Below are 21260 nucleotides of genomic sequence, written 5' to 3' on the forward strand. Positions count from 1 at the left end.
TTTTTGCTTGTCTTTCTGATTTCAGTATTTACTACATTCTATAAACTGTTCTTATATTTGTATGTGATTTTTCTTTTTTTAAAGCCTGGGAGTCTAGTTAGTGTTGCATTTGTTTACCTGCACATTTGTGACTCAAGACATTTCTAACTTAAGACTCTGAAATAGTCTTAAAGACTTATTTCAGTGTTGGCTACCCTGTATTAGCCCTGAACCTGCTAAATTAGGAGTTCTGTTTTATATTCCATTGTCATGCTTTTCTTCCTTGTAGTCTAATGAATAATACTTATTTAATTTCACATTGGTCTCTAAAGGAATTCTGAACGTTTGAGGATTAGGATTGGGTCCTAATGCTTTTTGTCTCCAAGGATAAGTAGATATTTAAATTGTTTGCTAAAAGAACAAAGAATGATGTGATAATTTATCTTCAAAAGGAATCTGAAGTCTGGGAAATATCTTAAAGATAGAACTAATATCCTGTTTTTTGGGGGTGGGTAGGTGTGTAGGGTACTTAGAAATCATGGTTTTCTCTGACTTTGAATTTGTCATATAAGCAGTATTATTTTGCAGTTATGTTATTTTTGCTTAAATTTTGTCAGTGAAATTTTGAAAGGAGCTGAAATCACTTTAAAGTTAAATTTCTTATGTTGTTATACCTTCTAATTTATTTTATTTTTTTAATTTTAGGAAACACTCCTTTACATCTTGCTGTGATGTTAGGAAATAAAGGTTAGTAAATATTTTCTTTTTTATGTTTAACTTCGTTCATGTATAGTCAGTTTAAAAAATTTAAGATGAGTTTTAGCATTTGAGTTCTTAAAAAATTAACTTGATTATCTTACTTGTAATTGAGATTAAGATTTAGTATATTAAAATTAATAAAGTGTTCTCAGGGCTTCATACTTGCAAAGCAGATGCTCTACTACTTGAAACCACTTCCAGTCTAAATTTTTGTTTTTAAATACCACGTTAATAAAACTTAAACAGTTTTCTTTATTGTGGAACTCATAATTTTGATATGCTAATATGCAGTATAAAGTTCAAGTTGCAGCAAGTATTGGGCATAGTGGTTAGTGTTTCCCATAGTTACTTGGTTTTTGCTGATTTTTATAACATCTTGAGAGACTGTTGTTCTGTGGCATGTATTAGGAAACACTTGAATAGATGATTCAGGATCTGCAAATAATGTTGGTATTCTTCTTGTGTCTTTTCCATAAAGAGTAAGTACAATACATAACATTGATCCAATTGTATTTTTCCAGTTATGAACTCTCTCACTTTTTCTTTGTGGGATTTTTATAATTTTGATATTTGATTGTTTAAAAGTGAGATTGGAATGTATGTATAGTGGAAGATTAAACAGCTTCCTTATATTTAGTTCTGCAGTTTGCTTTTGTATTACATCACTGTTCAGCCTATGACACTTGGTTCTCTTTTCTTTTGAGATACCACTTTAGTAATTTCATTATTGAGGGTCACTTTCTGTTTGTATACTTGTTTGTAAACAAAGTAAATATTTCCTGGGGCATTCAAATAATACTTATTGATAGAGGAAAAGAGAGATGTGGACACTTTAAGACTTCCACACTTTGATTTACTTCCTTTCTCCAATTTTTTATTTTCTTCCTTTTAACCAATGTTAAAATAAGTTTTTTTACCTCCAAAATGTGATTTTATTGCTCTTCCCTTGGGTCAATGGACTACAGTTGGCCATGTTGCCTGGGAGGTTTCTGAACCATGGATTTGGATAGAAATGAATTTTATTGTACTGATCTTTAATTCTGAATTTTTTGGTTGGAAACAAATTTCTGGGTCCATTGACTGAAGTTGGCTGTAGTGGCTGGTTTGAACCATGGATTTGGTAGAAATGAAAAACAATACACTTAATGAAGTAAGGTGTCAGAGATATTTAGGAGATTAAATTGAAAATGAGTTTTTAATTATCATCCTTTCGGTTAGAAATGTCACAGAAAGTTTCTTTCTTTTAACAGTTCTTGAATTTAATTTTAATTTTTTTACATTTTAAATTGTGTTGGGATACATTGTAGCATTTACAGAAAGTTTCTCTAGTTGCTACAACCTTCAATTCATTTTTAGTCTTTTGTGGATCTGCAATTCTTAATTTTTTTCCTTGAAATAAGTCTAGAATTACTATGTTTTCTTACTCTTATATGGCTTTCTCTGGATTCTGTTACATTCCCAATTATCCTGTTTATCCCATTTACCCTTACATTTCATGACCTTTACTTCTCTTATTTATGTGTTGTCTATTCCTCATAATTTCAGTTTGTTTGTACTCAAGTCCTACTTTGATTAATGATTAAGCATTAGTGCCCAGTTGTTTTCTTATTATTCATTGTTAACGTTACTGCATTACTGAGAAAAAACCTTTGATCAAGTTTTTTATTCTTTTTTTTTGGTGGTACTTGGGTTTGAATTTGGGCAGACACTCTACCACTTGAGCAGTGCCTGAGATGCCTTAGCCCCAGTTTTTGTTATTTTTAATGTGTAAGTATATGTCATAGATAATTGGCATATCTATGATTATCTGATTTTTTTTTTTAGTTGTTCATCTCTACTTTAGTTGAGTTGTGGCTGTCCTGTAAGGTCTGTGTCATATCAGAAAGCATAGTTAAAATGTCTAGCATAATAAATAAATCTTGTACTCGTCTTTGAACCTTAGTTTATACAGCTGGAATACTGCTTTAGGTACTGTTACACATACTGCTTTTTACTATTTTAAGTATTTTTCACTAATTTTTTTGGTTATTAGCACACATACATGGAAATAATACTGTATAGTGCTATATAAGAGCATCATCTCACCACTTCTTTTTTTGGTGAAATGAACATTTATAGATTGGGGGATGTCCTTTTACCTTTTACTCCTTTGTTATCCATAACAAAGGGCTTTAGTTTGTATTTAATGAAGTAGAAATACTATATGTAGTACTTTGCCACATTTTCTTCTAAAATCTATAATGAAATTTCTCTTGAAGTTTAGATATCTTCCATGTTTGCATTCTGTGTACAAATGTGTTTACACCAAGGAGGGCTCATTTATTTTTACTCTTTTTAGGTTGGCTTTCAACCATTCTTTCTTACTATCTCCTCTCAGTAAACATAAAATTCATGTTAAAATTTATTGGATATTCCATTTTTGTCATGCTTATTATTGTATATAAATATGTGCATATGTGTCTGAGCACACATTCTTGTGTATATAAATTTTTAGTTAATTCTTTTTTAAAAATGGGATCATGATAAACTTTTGCATTTAGTAAATGCATTGTATCATTTAGCAATACATTGTGAAAATTCCTTTAAGCTTGTTGATATAATTCTAAATGATTGCTTTTTATTTTTTAAAAAACATTTTTGTAACTTTTTGTCTTTCAATATTTTATTATGAAAAAATTGAAAGATTATTACAGTGAACAAGCAAATACCCTTCACATGGGCTCAATAATTGTCAACATTATATCATTTTTGCTTTATCTTTCTATCTTTGTGTTTTTAATATATTATTTTTTGCTGTTCTATTTGAAAAGTGAGACATCATGATATTTTACCCCTATATACTTCTGCACGTAGGAGTAAGGATACTTTCCTTTATCACCTCAGGCTTTTGTCACTGTGACCAAATACTTGAGAGAAACGATTTAAAGGAGGAAGGATTTATTTGGCTCACAATTTCAGAGGTATCAGTCAGCCCATAGTCCTTGGCTCTATTTGATTCTGGGCTGTAGTGGTGAGACAGAATATCATCATGTATGTGGCCGAGGCTCTTCACCTCAGGCAGACAGGAAGGAGAGAGAGAAGAGAGAGAGAGGGAAGGAGAAGGAAAGAGAGAGAAAGAGAGAGAGAGAGAGAGACAAGGGACCAAGTATTACCTTCAAAGCATGGCACCCTTTCCTACTTCCTTTAGTTAGGCCCCACCTCCTAAAGTGTCCACTACCTTCTGAAGTAGTGCCACCCTGGTGATCAAATGTTCAATGCATGAGCCTGTGGAAGACATTCATACTCAAACCATGCATAACCACATTGTCATTATCACACCAAGGGAATAAGAAATGCAGATATTGTCCTTTATAACCACATTATCATTGTCTTATCAAATAAATTTAATAGTATTGTTATAATATCTCATAACCAGTGCATATTCAAAGTACTCTTAATTGTTCCATGCATATATTTTACAGATGTTCTAAGTGAAACAAGACCCAATTGAAATTCACTCATTGCATTTAATTGTTACGTCTCTTTTGTAATCTGGAGCAGTTTGCCCACTATTTTTACCCCTTTTTGTGCCTAACTTTTGGAAAGTCTTACCCAGTTGACTTGTACAGTGGTCACTATCTTGGATTTGCCTGATTATTTTCTCATGATTTATTTAACTTGTCCCTGTCTTTTCTGTAAATTGAAAATTAGCTATAGGTGCTTGTTTAGATTAGGGTTAAATATTTCAAGAAAGAATACTGTACAGGTGATGTTATCAATTATATATATTGTATCACATTAAGAAGCATAATATTAGGTTATTCCACTGTTAATGCTGCTAAGTTTGATTACTTGTTTGGTGATGATCTCCAGATATATCCACTGTAAGCAAACATTTTTCTATAATTAGTAAATAATCTTGGGGTGATACTTGGTATCATGTGAAAATCCTCTTTTGCGGCACTTTTTTTTTGGTGCTACTAGGATTTGAACTCAGGGCCTTGTGCTTGCTGTATCACTTGAACTATATCCTCAGCCCTCTGTATTTATTTACTTATTTATTATTGCAGTACTGGGATTTGAACTCAGGACTTTATACTTGCTAGACAGGTGCTCTACCACTTGACCCACCCCACCAACTCTTTTTTGTGTTGGCTATTTTTGATATAGGGTCTCACAAACTATTTCCCCAGGCTGCCTTCAAACCATGATCCTCCTGATCGCCACCTTCCGAGTAGCTAGGATTATAGACGTGAGCCACTGATGTGTGACACCTCTGTCCTTTTGATATAACTCTTATTTTTTTAAAGTGGCTGTGTGTTGCTCTAGTAATATAGGTACAATAAGTGCCTCTTAGTACCTTATGATTGCCATTCACTTTTTCAGTATTTTCACCACTATAAACAGCAATAAAATAATAATTTTATTTTATTATATTTTATTATAACAACACTCATTATCTTATATTGTTTTTTTCATCATTTTATTCAATGTCTTCCAGTAAAGCATATCAGCTGATAGCAAGAGCATATCCTCCTCCTTTTATATTTATTACCTGATGGCATGTAGTGGCTGGCTATGCAGCTCAGTGTGCCTAGCATGCACAAGGTCCTGAGAAAAGGCATATAGTAGGCACTTGGTAAATAGTTAATGATTGAGTGAATGTATGAGTGTATGGCTGTACTACATTTTTTTTGCTTGCTAATGTACTTTTCAAGAAACGACATTTTATTGTTATTTTTTCCCATTGTTTTTGTTTTTTTTTCTCTTTATTCATATATTCATATGTACATACATTGTTAGGGTCATTTCTCCCTCTTGCCCCCCACCCCCTCCCTGTCCCTCCCACCTCCCTCGCTTCCAGGCAGAACCTGTTCTGCCCTTTTCTTCAATTTTGTTGAAGAGAAGACATAAGCAATAATAAGAAAGACAAAGCGTTTTTGCTAGTTGAGATAAGGATAGCTATACAAAGAGATTCCTAACATTACTTCCATGCACAAGTGTATTACAACCCGAATTGATTCATTTCTACCTGACCGCTTCCTGGTCACCTTGCCATATTGACCTCTGTTGCTTTAAGGTTACTGTATTAGTTCCTCTGCAGTGAGGACATCAAACACTTTCAATTTTTGGGTTTCCTACCTATTCTTATTCCTCCCGTATGTGCTCTCCCCTTAGTGTGTGACCTTAGTTCAACAACATTACTGCCTTTGCCCTAGATCTAAAGTCCAAATACGAGGGAGAACATAGTATTTTTGGTCTTCTGAGCCTGCTGGCTAACCTCGCTCAGGATGACGTTCTTGAGTTCCATCCATTTACTTGCGAATGATGAGATTTCATTCTTCTTCATGGCTGAGTAAAATTCCATTGTGTATGAATACCACATTTTCTTAATCCATTCGTCAGTAGTGGGGCATCTTGGCTGTTTCTATAACTTGGCTATTGTGAATAGCGCTGCAATAAACCTGGGTGTGCGGGTGCCTCTGAAGTAACCTGAGTTGCATTCCTTTGGGTATATCCCCAGGAGTGGGATTGCTGAATCATATGGCAGATCTATGTTTAGATTTTTAAGAAGCCTCCACGTTATTTTCCGGAGTGGTTGCACTAGCTTACATTCCCACCAGCAGTGTGCGAGGGTTCCTTTTCCCCCACATTCTCACCAACACACCTGTTGTTGGTGGTATTTTTGATATAGCTATTCTAACGGGTGAGGTAGAATCTTTGTGTGGTTTTGGTCTGCATTTCCTTTATGGCCAGAGATGAAGACCATTTTTTCATGTGTTTTTTGGCCATTTGAATTTCTTCTTTTGAAAAAGTTCTGTTTAGTTCAGTTGCCCATTTCTTTATTGGTTCATTGATTTTGGGAAAGTTTAGTGTTTTGAGCTCCCTGTATATTCTGGTTATCAGTCCTTTGTCTGATGTAAATATTTTCTCCCACTCTGTGGGTGGTCTCTTCAGTTTAGAGACCATTTCTTTTGTTGTGCAGAAGCTTTTTAATTTTATGAAGTCTCATTTGTCCATCCTTTCTTTTAGTTGCTGACCTGCTGGGGTTCTATTGAGGAAGTCCTTGCCTATAGCTATTGCTTCTAGAGTATTCCCTGCTCTTTCCTGTACTAACTTCAGAGTTTCAGGTCTGATACTTAGGTCCTTGATCCATTTTGAGTTGATACTAGTACAGGGTGATAAACATGGATCTAGTTTTAGTTTTTTACAGGCAGATAACCACTTTTCCCAGTAACATTTGTTGAAGAGGCTGTCTTTTCTCCATTGTTATGTCTTTGGTGCCTTTGTCAAAAATAAGGTGGGTATAGCTGTGTGATTTCGTATTCTGTTCCACTGGTCTTCATATCTGTTTTTGTGCCAGTACCATGCTGTTTTTATTGCTATTGCTTTGTAATATAGTTTGAAGTTGGGTATTGTGATACCTCCATTATTGCTCTTTTTCCTGAGTATTGCCTTGGGTATTTGCAGTCTCTTGTGTTTCCAAATGAACTTTAAGGTAGATTTTTAATTCTCTGTGATGAATGTCAATTTATTGTTAATTTTTAAAAAAGGTTTTTCTCAACCATCCTAAACTTAGACTACCCTCCTCCTCCCCAGCAGTACTGGGGATTGAACTCAGGAACTTGTGCTTGCTAAGCAAGTGCGCCACCACTCGCCCCATACCTCGGAAAACTGTCCACATTTGTCCTTACAGTCATAAACAGAGTTTTGATTTTTTTGGTGGTGTTTTTCTAAATTAAAAGACCGAGAAAATTTGAAAAATAAGGGTGTGTGGAAATATTACAGCTCCTTTTTTGGAAACTTATCTTTTTCTGAGATAAATAAACAGTTTCCGTTTGACATTACAGGTATACAAATCCTCTTTTGGTTCTTATTGGATAGTGGATAGTTGCATGTAAATTGCTCTTGTAAAAGGCTGTCTTTAGGAGTATGAAAACATTCTTAAAATTTTGGAGACAATTAGTATGGAACATAATACTTTATTTGCAAAGAGAATTTAATTTAATTGTTAGTAGAATGGATGCTTTTGAATCGGGGATCTGATATAACCTAGTTTAGAGAACTAGGAATTTATAAATTATACATAGGACATATTTCACATGTATGTTATTTTGGATAGTAAACTTTTACATAACATTCATATTTAGAGATTGCAAAAATTGATGTTGTTTGATAATATTACCATTTTATTTTGCAGAATGTGCCCATTTACTTTTGGCTCATAATGCCCCAGTAAAGGTGAAGAATGCTCAGGGATGGAGCCCTCTGGCGGAAGCCATCAGCTATGGAGACAGACAGATGAGTAAGCAGCATGAATTACTGTTGTTGTTAAATACTCTGAAAATACAGAGTGAGGTATTTGAAGTACTTTTGTTTAGTACAGATTTCCATACTGTGAATGTTTTTAGTTGTCTATAAACATATACGAATTGTTCATGACTTATGAACTTGAACATTGAGCAGTACAAAAGAAATTGAAGAATCATGTTTAAAAGTATGTTACTTTTTTCCTCCTTCTTGCAGCATTCTACTTTAGTGATATTAGGACATTTTTAAAGTTGAAAACTGCTTGTCCTGTCTGGCAAAATGCTTAATTATTTGGATTATCAATTCGGAGTTAAAAATAGTCATTGTGTTATATTAATTATCTACTTTACTTGCTAGGTATAGGTTTTGCTGGAAGCTATGAACAAGAGTATTTTAGTTTAGTCTTTGAATGTGTACTTTCAAAATATGGCAGATACTATTTTACATTATATAGCATGTTCAATTATTCTACTCCCTTCCTACTACCTATAAGTTTTTTTCAACTTTTATACAGTTCTTATTTTTGTCAAGTACCTCTGTTGGTTGAAAAGCTTACAAAATTTGAATGTGGATGAATGAGAATATTATCTTTCTGGTAATATCCTTTTGTAGTTCCAAGCTGAAATGATCAACTAATGTTGCTTTGTGGAAGAGAATAAAAGATGTTGGCAGTTGCATTAAAGCAATGCATAAGTTGAACATTCTCAGGATGTGAATGGATGCACTCTTACTTTAATGCTAAGTTTTGAGCTCTTCTGGATACTTTCCTACTTTTCTACTTGCAATCCACATATTGTGTATTTGTGGATTTCCTGAATTCCTTGGACAACTTTTAATGTTGAAGTTGTATTTGAGCCTAATTTTTAATGCTAGATAAAATTGTGATATTTTAACAACCCAAATGAGAATATGTATTTTTTGTTGCACATTGACAGATATCTTTTCTATACAAGCATCAGGATATCATTACTAAAGTTAAGGAACAGTACTAATCCTAGAATTATTTCAAGGAAAAGATAAAAATGTACAAGTCCAAAAGAGACTGAAGAGAATAAAGATGCAGCAATTGGTCTGAAGAAACCTTCTCTGATTTTTGGTAACCAGTTAGCAGACTGGAGGGAAGACTAAATGGGCTCCTGGGTTTCTAACCCATAGTGAGGCTTTTGTGCCTTATAAGGATTTTTTTATTCACAACAAAAGAATGTATAAAGTGTATATGTATATTAAAATGTGGAGAATAATGACATGATCTTTGCTGTTTTAGTAACAGAATACTTAGCAATAATTTTGAAGGTAAAAAATTGAGGCCTAGATGGGTTACGGTGTGGTCTTAAAGTAATTTTCTTTGGCAGGTGGCTCAAGCAGTAGAGTACCTGCCTAGCAAGTGTGAAGCCCTGAGTTCAAACTCCAGTCCTGCCAAAAAATAAAAAAAAAAAGTGATTTTCTTATACTGACTGATATATTATGTACCCATTTTAAATAGTATCCTGTTGTCAATCATTATATAATTATGTGTATAATTATTCAGTGTTTATATTTTCATTACATCTCATCGCATGAAAAAATACATAATTCCTAGTCAAGTGTGGTAGTGCAGGCTTGTCATCCTGGAAAGTAAGGCAAGAGATTGGGAGTTCAAGGCCAACCTGAGCTACATAATGAAATACTATCTGAAACATAGAAAAATTAACTCCTAACTTGAATTCACTGAGACAGTTATGATACATATTTGGAAATGTTAATGTGAAGTAGCTTTATTTATTTGTTTATTTATTGCATTACTGGGGTTTGAATTCAGCCCCCACACCTTGAGCCTCTTTTCCAGTCTTTTTTTGTGAAGGGTTTTTTTCGAGATAGGGTCTCATGAGCTAGAAGCCAGGCTTCTAACCATATTAAGTAGGATAAGTCTTTGATTATTTAGCTGTGCTATATTAAAGTTTTATTGGTATAGACAATTACATTCTTTTGAAACATCAGAGATAATCTAAAATTATTAGTGAAAAGCTTTGTTACTTGTTTAATTTTTGATAATTTTGCTAAACTACTTGTCAGATAATTTAGAATCATTTCACTTTACAATTAATTAAATTTTATGATTATATTGGTTTTTGGATTTTGTGGTTACCTGGTAAAGTATTGGGCCCAAGTCAGTAATCAGGGAAAGAAATGAATATAACTTAAAAGTCTTTTTTTTTTTTTTTTAATTTACCTTTCCCACAGTCCCCAGGTTTCCTCTGATGTAAATAGCTCTTGGGGACCTAGTTATCTTTTGTCTCTAGGGGTTGCTCATGGTTTGTATAGGTAAATGTTATGATATGTTTAGGTTTTGGTAGTTTTGAGATTTCTTTTGGATTCTTATTTTTGTGACGCATCAAACTTTAGTGTGGAGTCTGTGTTGGTTTACTGTCTTTTCTTGAACTGGCAAGTCGTCTTCATTTAGGTTTCAACTTTGTTTCCTTTTCATTACTTATTTATTTTCTCTTCTATTTATTTTACTTTAACTTTATATTTCTTTCTGAGGGAAGGCTTTCTTCAACTTCTGAATTTATATTTCTTTCTGAGGGAAGGCTTTCTTCAACTTCTGAAGGTAGATTCAGTTCTCCTTGTCTCACATTTTCAAAGTGCTCCAGTCATTTCTTTTGTAGTTTCAGCAAATTTGTAATTAATTATTCAGCATCTGTTCCCTATTCTGTGTGTTGATGATGTAAACTTTTATAAGCTTTGTAAGAACTTAAGTCATGTATATGTTTTCTTCACTTTTAAAAATCTGTCAACGTATTTGTTCAGTGGACTCATCAAAAAATGAGAGCATTTGAGACTACTCCTTAAGATTGTTTTTCTACTAATCAGTTATTTTCTTAGTTTATTATTAGGCCTTTTCCCCCACTTGGTACTAGGGCTTTGTGCTTGCGAGGCAGGTGCTGTATAGCTTGTACCACACCTCTAGCCTTTCTTGCTCTGGTTATTTTGGAAATAGGATCTGTTTTTTTTTCCCAGGCCAGCTTCCCACTGTTGTTGGAATGACAGACACACGCCACCATGGACAGCTTTTTTCCATTGAGATAGTGTCTCACCAACTTTTTGCTGGGATGGCCTTGGACTGCAGTTCTCCTTATCTTATTCTCCCAAGTAGCTAGGATTATGGATATGGGCCACCAGTGTCCAGGTAGTATTAGGACTTTTATTTATCCCAACTTTCCTTTTCTGAACTTCATAACTTTTTTTTTCTTACAAGAAAACAACAACTCATTGTTAGGAAATTATGGGAAAAAGACAATCACACAAAGATAACCACTGTTAATTTTCTTATATTTTAGTTCTTTTCTTGATCAGAATACTTTCCTGTTTTAAAGTCTTTAAAACTTTTTGTTCCTAGGATGAAGACCAAAACTTCTAACTTGACTTATAAGATCTAGCATGATAGTGTCACTTTCTCTTTCCTATCCTCACCTTGTTCTTTTCACCTGGTTTTCTGTGTGTCAGCTCTGCTGCCTTTTCAGTTTCTCATACTAATCATACTTTTATTGTATAGCCTCCCTTTCTTTCCCAGCTCCTTGTAGTTCTTTAGATCTCAGCTCAAGTACAAGGAAACCTTCTTTGCCTATATAGTGACAGAAATTTGCCTGATACTCCTGTTATTCAGAAAACTTCATTGGTGCAGGAGTTTGTGTTTTAAGTACCTACGTATGTGTCAGAAATATTGCAAGATTTGTCATTAGAATTGACATTGAAGAACTCTTCCTGCTTGGACTGTAGAGACCATTGAATTTATTGCAATGTTCTGAAATGTTTACAAAATACCAGGGGGAAACAGATCAGGAGAAAAGTAATTTAGGTTTCGGCAAGGTATTTGGTTGTTTGAGCTTTGTCTTAAAGGATTTTAGGAGTTAATAAGATGAATAAAGACATTTTAGTGTGCCAGAGTAGAATGTGTATGAAGCATAGAAGTGTGAAAAGAACCAGGCATATTTTAGGGGACAGTGTGTTTTTCACTGTGGCTGAAGATATACAGCAAACATGGGTGAAAGGGTAATGACAAGTGTTGAGAGATGAAGTTGTAATGGTAAAGGGACCATACTGAGATCATCATTAGGTAATATTTAAGGTTTTAAGTTCCTTCTCCAGTTACTGCAGAACCCCCAGAAGACTTCAAAGCAGGGATTGACATTGGATAAGCAAAAAGATACTTTAATTAATAGAGTCAGGGAGGCCAGAGATTTCCTGAAAAACCTCTTGAAACAAATGAGATAAGCTTGACTTAAGGATAGTGTGTTTAAAGAAGTAAAGGGTAAAAACAGACAAAAAAGAAAGAAAAGAAGTAAGGGGTAGATTTGAAAGATAATTAAGTGAAAGAATCAACAGAAGTTGATTATCTTATGTTTGAGTAGTGATAGAAGGATTCAAGGTTACTCCAGTGTCTCCATATAGAATGATGGTAATCTCATCAGTTAATGTACAGAATATAGGAGAGATAGCAGTGTGGAATTTACTTAAGTTATGTTTTGTTGGTTGAGTTTAAGTTATCTATGATATGTGTCTCATTAGGAAGTAGAAAATAGACTGGAACTTAGAAGTAAGTAGAGGGCAGAAGATGATAGATTTAAATAATACTTAGCACAATAGGGAATTAGGTCTAAAAGTTTTAGGCCTAAAAACTGAAAACTCAGTGGGAGGAGGAAAGAGAAAAGTAAAATAGTTGTGGTTTATAGAAATTCTGTGTGTGAATTTTATCTAATAATATCTAAATCTTCTGAAACTTTTTATCTTTTTATTAATCTGCTAGTATTTCCTATAGTATAGTAGATACTGTGCAGTGTAATTGTTTTCTAAATGTTTCCTTAATAAAGTGTGAGTTGATGCTGTTTTCACATGTTTAGATTCAGAACAGTGAATCTCTGCGTATATTACTATGCTATATATAGTTGTTGCCATTACCTTTTTAATAATGTTTGCTTATTACTATATAATTTTCTGTTATTTACTGAATGCCTTTATTGCTTCTTGGCCTTTTGACTAAGATTAAAAGGGTACTGAATAACTAAAGGTATAATTGTATTTAATTGATGAATTTATGTTAGGTTGATGAAAAATATCTGCCTTTTGCTGTGTGTGTGTGTGTGTGTGTGTGTGTGTGTGTGCGTGTGTTACTGAGGTTTGAACTCAAGGCCTCGTGCTTGCTAGGCAGGCACTCTACTACCAGAACTTGGCTTTTGCTTCTTACTGAGAGACCTTTTATGCCTAGGAATTGGATTCTTCGATTCTTTTTAGCCAACAGAGATCCTGAAAATTTCAATTTGAAGGCAAGGTAGATTGCATAAATATTTATTATGGGATTTGAGCTTACAATGGAAAAGAACTACCATAAAAAGAATTTTACTACAAAATTTGAGTAATACAGCTTTGATATCAAAGTTAAAATTATAACAAACAAGAATATTAGATGCATACAAATTTGAATCTGTGAAGAATTATCTTGGTCACTGTTTCTTGTACTTTCTTCATTTCATAGACCAGAAAATTGTTTAATTTGGGGATTGATATAGGAAGATAACTTTCTAACCTGGGAGAACTTTTTTCAAAACAATATGTTTATCCTTACTGATAATTAAAAACTACTAAAAGCTAGTATGAATATGTTACAGGTTAGTGTTAGGATATATCTTCTCACTGTTTTCTTGTAGATCATACCAATTTTACTAAACCTGTTTATTAATTTATTCTCTCTCTATATTTGTATATATGTATTTATGTTCCATGTTTCCTAATTTCTGTGTCACAGCTTCTTTTAAGTACTCTGAGAGACTTTGAGTTATTTAAACATTAGTTGACAAATGAAAACAAACCAAATTTAGGAAAATTAAGGAATTTTGCAAGTTTACATATAACTTAGTAGTAAAGCTGGAGTTTGAACTTTGGCAATGTGTGTGTTAACTCTTTAACAGATGAGAAATTAGTGTGGAGAGTTTCATGTTTTCTTATATTTAGTTCTTAGAGATATGATGGGATTCATTCTTTTTTTTATAAATAATACGTTGTTGGTATGTGAGGGTACAAACTCCATTGGGAAGAAAACAGATTCACCTAGTAACAACTTCAGGTAGTTACATGTTTGTAGAAAGGAGGTATCCAGTGAGACTCTTGACATACTCTTTTTGAGCTCTTTCTTGAGATTAATGTTATAATTGGACGTTGTATCATCTAACTGAGATTGATAAGTCTTGGCAAAGCAGGCAAGTTCTTACTCATAATTAAAAACCAGGAAAAGCTACTCTCAATATGTTACAGGTTGATGTAGAAGAGATAGGGATATCTCTTCTGTTTTTGTTTTTTTTTTTTTTTTGGTGGGGGTCGTACCAGTTTACTAAACTCGTTTAGTGTGTATAATGTATGCATGTGTGTATACATATATGTCCTATGTTTCCTGATTTCTAGGTAAGAGTTTCTTTTACTACTACAAGAGACCTTCAGTTACCTAAACATTGCTGTTTGAGTTTTAGATTTTTAAAATATATTGTAATCATCGCTGTACATTCAAACACACACATAAACACACTCACTCACATATATTGTCTTTTTATATGTATAATAAACTAATGTGATTGTCTAGTATGGTACAGAAATCACTAAATTAGGGCTAGGGATGTGCTTAGTGATAGTGCCCTTGTCTAGAATGCATGAGGCCCTGATTCTGGATAAAAATTGCTGAAAAATTACTAAATTGATTATAATTTTCATTTAAACTTTAGTTACAGCTCTTTTAAGGAAGCTCAAGCAGCAATCCAGGGAAAGTGTTGAAGAAAAACGACCTCGATTATTAAAAGCTCTAAAAGAGGTAGGCTGTATTTATTTGCCAATTTTGTACTTTAAGAGTAATTATAAGTGTAGTTTAAGGCATTTTTTAATAGTTTAATTCTCACTGTTTATTAAGGATCAATAAATGCTAAAAATCATTTTTAAGTTAAGCAACAATTGAAATAACAAAATACTCTGATTATAATACCTAAATGTAGTCTTAGTAAAAGCACTCATTTTCTTTGAACCAGGAAGATAAAGATTTATTACTTTTAGCAAATTAGATAAGTGCTCTAAGAAAAGAAGGGTGAGACTGTAAGTCATAATTAATGGCAATAATTTTCCTTGTTCTTTGGATTGAAAGAATCTCTTAATAACTGAAGTTGCTGCTCCTAAAGGGAGCAATTTACATTATCTTTATATAACAAAAATTCTTTGTCCTGTCTCATAGTGGTAAGAACTGGATAAGAGAAGTTTGTTTTCTATTGTTACCTCTTCCTCTGGTTTTTTTTTTTTTTTTTGGTGTGGGGGGGCAGTATTGAGCTTTGAATACTCTGTATTTTTGTTGCTTGAAAACTATGAGAGAAACACAGACCTATCATGATGATATGGTGTTAGCTTGTCTTTTCTTAGAGTGCTATTTTTACATCTGAAGAAATAAAGAAAGAGATAAAAGTGTTTTATACAGGTTGCAATAGTATGTACTATTAACACTCACTTTTTTCATTGTTTAAAATAAGAAAGACGTAACTTGTTGGTGTTACATTGGTAATGTTTTACTTATTGAAAAATGTGTAAAATATTTTTGAAAATGTTTGATATAATAGAATGCTTAGTAGTTACAGTGTCTTTGGTGTGTAGCTTTTAATTTGTGAAATAAGAATTTTCTTCATGGAGATTATATGATGATATATTTCAGATTTAGTAAATTTGTTATCACTTCATAGAAAAACTTTTTCTTGCAGTGGGCCAATTTTTAAACCATTACAAGGCAATACAAATGATTATTTAGGTAGTCATTTTAAAAATCATTTCTAAAGTTAATTTTAAAGATAATGTCTATTGTTACTTTGGTTATGCTGAGAAATGGAGTTTATTGATTGAAATTTAAATACCTCTCAGTTTCAAATACATTCCTACATGATTAAAATATCCTTGTAAGATCTGTAGTGGCACATATTTTCTTTTATATTTAAGTATAATAATGTGTGCTATTATAATGCTTTAAGTCATAACCATATTTTGATATTGTTCTTTTTAGTAGGAGTTCAAACATTATTTTTCTTATTTCTGTTCTTATCTGTAGACTGTTAATGATGTCTGTTAGGGTTTTTCAAAGTAAAATATTAAGCAGGAATAAGAACTGTTAGGTACATTCAGTAATTTTTTGTATTTCATTTCTCAGCTAGGTGACTTTTATCTAGAACTTCACTGGGATTTTCAAAGCTGGGGTAAGAGTACTATATTTTACTATCAAATACATCTTATGCTGAGATGCATAAGATGCATATTATATAGAAGTATTAGGGGAACAAATTTGATACTTGTTCTAAAGAAAATTGTTGTTGTTGTTGTTGCTGAGACAGGGTCTCGCTATATAGTTGAGGCTGGCCTTTCTCTGTGTAGCCTAGGCTGGCCTTGAACTGGTGATCCTCTTGCCTCATCTTCTCTAGTGCTGGATTATAAGCAAGTACCATTACACTTGGCAGAAAATTATTTTTCATGATGTTAAACATAATGTTATAGAGCCCTATAGAAATACTTCATTATCCCAGCTTGATCAGCAGCTTTCATAATTCTTGTTTTTAAGGTTGAAAACTACTTAAAAATTATAGAAATTTAATGTAAAGAATTTTCAGAAAACAATAATGGGAGTAGTAGACTACTTTAAGGAAGTTTGAATATAGTACTTAGATCCCTGAATGTGAAGAATTTGATTCATATTATTTGATTTGTGTTTATTTTGTCAGCTTTTAATCATTTTACCACTCCCATCCCTTATAGCCATTGTCTTAACAGATTATTTGGTTTTACACTGTTCTAATTATTTTTGAAAGACCTTAATTTTGACCTACATATTTTGCAATCATTTATTGATTTGCCATAGCAAGGTAAGTTTCTCTCCTCTCCATTTTATTTATTTATCTAGGCAGTCCTGGGGTTTGAACTAATAAGGGCCCTTGTGCTTGTTAGGCATGTGTTCTGTCACTTGAGCCACACTCCCAGTTCTTGGCTTTAGTTATTTTTTCAGAGAGGATCTCACATTTTTGCTTGGGCTACTTTCAGATTGTGATTCTCCTACCTGTGTTTTCCCCCATAGCTGGAACTACAGGAACCACTATGTCTGGTTTATTGCCAAGCATATAACTTTTTGCCTGGGCTGGCCTTGATCCACAAACTTTCCAATCTCTTCCTCCCGAGTAGCTGGAATTACAAATGTGAGCCACTGTGCCCAGCTGTTTCCTTATCTTTTTAAACATGAATCTGTTAGGTAGAGAACCTTCATATCCAAATAGGAAGTTTGATTTAGTGACCTTTATTTTATTAGCTAAACAACCAAATTTTATTTTACTTGCATTGTTGGAGATTGAACTCAGGGCCTTATGCATACCAGGCAAGCACTATCACTGAACTTCATCTCCAGCCCCAAGTTTTATTTTTATTTAATATTTTAAAAAATGTAATCTCTAAAGATTTGGGTACAGTAAGCATTTGTGTATATTTGAAAGCATTGGAATTAACTTTTATATTATAAAGTTATTTGCTCATTGGTATTCATTCCTAAAATCATAGAAATAAATCAGATATTGACAAAAATATGAGGTATATTCCATTTCATATAATTTTGTATAAAATATATAATGATATCTAGTATAATATGTTTATATATTTTATTGCATAGAAGAATAAATACTAGATTACATAATGCATTATTGTTATATGTAAGGAAAATACTAAGTTATTAGAAAATAATAGACATTTCACAGTTTGGGGTCATGGGAGATCAATAACTACAACTTAATTTGATGTCTGACATTTGTTAAACTTTAATGAAGTTATGATAATCTCATAATGCACTTGAGTTTGCAAATGCAGCTTCTCATCACTAGAAAATAGAAATTAAACACTGTATTATATGCCACATATATATAAACATTAACATTGAAATACCTCATGTTACCAGGTTCAAATCATAACAATCATACTTATCATTTATCCTATTCCTGTTTATATCTTGATAGCTTCTGAAAAAGTAAATACAGCCATACATTTGAAGCCCATTAATACTAATTTCTCATTACTGTATCAGAAGTTTTTTGCTTTAAAAAAGAAATTTTCCACTTTCTCAAAGTTTCAGGCTTGTTCTCAACTAGTAATATCAATGTTTTCTTTATTTTTCTATATTTTTGAAAAACTGCCTTTTTTATTTGGAACTTTCAGATACAAGTCAGGCTTCTTCCTGAGGTTATGTAAATAACAAAGTTGTTACTGTTTTTTTAAAACAGATGACTTTAGGCTTAGGGCATAGCTTCATGGAAGTGGTTGCATAGCTTGCACAAAAGCAAAACAAAAATAAAAATTGATTTTATGATATGTATATACTTCTAAAGATTTAGAGTACCTTAATACTTGACTTATACAATATGTAAATTAATATCAATGTTATTTTTAGACTTTACTAAGATTTTAATCTGTTTTTAATAGAATACTCAGGTAAAACTTTTTTTAACATGATAGGAAATTACAAAGTATGTTTTAAGTTTCCCCCTTGCCACTTCAAGAGTTAACCACTATTTACGTTTCATGTGAATAATTTCAAGCTCATTTTTATAAAAGTGTGTGAATATATGCACATATCTCCTCATTATTAGTTTTCCTTCCCCATATTGTATCCCATGCATGTTGCCATTTGTACAACTAGTTCATGTGGAAGTACTTTATTTTATTCCTTTTATCTTTTTCTTTTGAGACAGAGACTCACTTTGCAGTCCAGGCTGACCCCGAATTCAGGATCCTCCTGCCTCAGTCTCCCAAGTGCTGGGACTCTACTCATTTTAACAGCTGCATAATAATTGATGTTGTAGATGATCAAGGTTTTCCTAGTGTATTTTATCCAAATGCAGAGTTTTATTTATTTATTTTGTAGTTCTGGGAATTGAACCCAGGATCTTGAGCATGCTAAGGCATGCACTGCACCACTTGAGCCATGCTCCAGCCCTCAGATATAACATTTGAAATTCAAAATGTAATTAATTCTTTGCCTTGTTGTTACAATTCGAGCTCTTTAGGTTAGTTTTTGCTTGGTCTGAATCATGTGTGACCTTGTTACTCTCTGATAGTCTTATTTTGCCCTTATACCTTATATATCACTCAGAAGTTCTGATGTCCTTGAATACACAGAGAAAAATGGTTTGCAGTAGTCTGTTATAATAAAAGAACTCTAGGTTCTAAAGCCTGAATAGATTTTTTTTTTCCCTCCATCTGTAGAGTCTCTAGTCCTAGTTGGTGATTCTAAAGTGGGTTGCCCTTTGAATACATTGGCTCTTCAACTGATGGTCTTCATAATTGATAGTGGGTTGAATTAAAAAATAGTCAAATTGTCTTGCTGAACAAAATAATATTTTTAATTTTTTTGGTGTGACTGGACTTAGAATTCAGGGCTTCATGCTTGCAAAGCAGGTGTTCTACCACTTGAGCCTTACCTCCAGTCCATTTTGCCCCGGATATTTTTTGTTTTTGGAGATGCGGTTCTCAGGAACTATTTGCCTAGGCTGGCCTCAAACCATGATTGTCCCAATCTCAGCTCCCCCATGTAACTAGGATTATAAGTGTGAGCCTCTAAGTGCCTGGCTCAAAATGATATTTTAAAAGACATTTCACTGGTGGAGTGGCTCCAGTGGTTAGAGCACCTGCCTTGCAAGTGTGAAGCCCTGAGTTCAAACTCCAGTGCTGCCAAAAGAAAGGGAGCAAGGAGGAAAGTGATATTTCAATTATATGAATAGATATCAATACATATAATCACTCTTGATTTCTGATGATAGCTATAGTTATGAAAAATGCTGTGTAAATGTTATATAATTAAATTCATGATGCAATCACTGAGGTACTTGTGAAAAGCATTCTTTTTTTAAGAACTTGATTTTGACAAAAAACAGTCAGCATGTATGTTTCATCTTGAAAAAGTATGTAAGTGATTTAAGGTCAAAATTGTACCTGATAGTTAGATGTCACATGTAATTTGGAAAAACTAAATCCATTGCCTTCTCCTTAGCCTAGATAAGTTTTGTTACAACTATTAGTTAGGTTTAGTATAAAATTTGATGATCAAGCTATTTTCTGCATTTGGGAAATATTTCTTCCTCTTGTCAAAACCCATAGTATTACAAAAGAAAAAAACAAAACAAAACAAAAGGCAAGCAGAACCAAGAAATACTGAGATCGGGGAAAGTTCTTTTTTTTTTTTTCATTTTTCTTTTATTATTCATATGTGCATACAAGGCTTGGTTCATTTCTCCCCCCTGCCCCCACCCCCTCCCTTACCACCCACTCCACCCCCTCCCGCTCCCCCCCCTCAATACCCAGCAGAAACTATGTGGGGCAAGTTCTTTTTGAAATTGCCGGTATACTTTACACTTTCTCGTTCTGTTATTTATATTTACCCTTTAGAGAAACTAGCCTCAGACATAGTTAATATCAACTCTGAAGACAATTGAAGACAGCCTGGGTCTTTAGATACAGAAAACTTTTTACTTGTAATCAAAAGTACTGGCTCTTTTTTTTTTTACAGATTTCCTTAATTCCTTTTATTTATTTATTTTTCTTTTATTATTCATATGTGCATACAAGGCTTGGGTCATTTCTCCCCCCTGCCCCCACCCCCTCCCTTACCACCCACTCCACCCTCTTCCTCTCCCCCCCACCCCCTCAATACCCAGCAGAAACTATTTTGCCCTTATTTCTAATTTTGTTGTAGAGAGAGTATAAGAAATAATAGGAAGGAACAAGGGTTTTTACTGGTTGAGATAAGGAGAGCTATACAGGGAGTTGACTCACATTAATTTCCTGTGCGTGTGTGTTACCTTCTAGGTTAATTCTTTTTGATCTCACCTTTTCTCTACTTCCTGGTCCCCTTCTCCTATTGGCCTCAGTTGCTTTTAAGGTATCTGCTTTAGTTTCTCTGCGTTGAGGGCAACAAATGCTAGCTAGTTTTTTAGGTGTCTTACCTATCCTCACCCCTCCCTTGTGTGCTCTTGCTTTTATCATGTGCTGAAAGTCCAATCCCCTTGTTGTGTTTGCCCTTGATCTAATGTCCACATATGAGGGAGAACATACGATTTTTGGTCTTTTGGGCCAGGCTAACCTCACTCAGAATGATGTTCTCCAATTCCATCCATTTACCAGCGAATGATAACATTTCGTTCTTCTTCATGGCTGCATAG

General features: G+C 33.4%; 1 protein-coding gene across 8 annotated transcripts in view; it reads left to right on the forward strand.

Moving 5' to 3' along the window:
* Positions 1–21260, forward strand: part of Ankrd13c (ankyrin repeat domain 13C) — a 91954-nt gene that overhangs the window by 25880 nt on the left and 44814 nt on the right. For 7 of the 8 annotated variants that reach the window (XR_012449863.1, XR_002213356.2, XR_002213357.2 and 4 more), the window contains exons 2-5: positions 685–726; positions 7919–8023; positions 14775–14860; positions 16226–16271. Coding sequence is in view for 5 of the 8 variants with exons in the window: in XM_020180247.2 (XP_020035836.1) it covers positions 685–726; positions 7919–8023; positions 14775–14860; positions 16226–16271 (279 nt within the window). In the remaining 3 variants the exon portion in view is untranslated. The remainder of the gene's footprint in view (positions 1–684; positions 727–7918; positions 8024–14774; positions 14861–16225; positions 16272–21260) is intronic. The other variant, XM_074079768.1, reaches the window with a different exon arrangement.

The sequence above is a fragment of the Castor canadensis genome, chromosome 7 (assembly GCF_047511655.1).
Source record: "Castor canadensis chromosome 7, mCasCan1.hap1v2, whole genome shotgun sequence".
Lineage (NCBI taxonomy): Eukaryota > Metazoa > Chordata > Mammalia > Rodentia > Castoridae > Castor > Castor canadensis.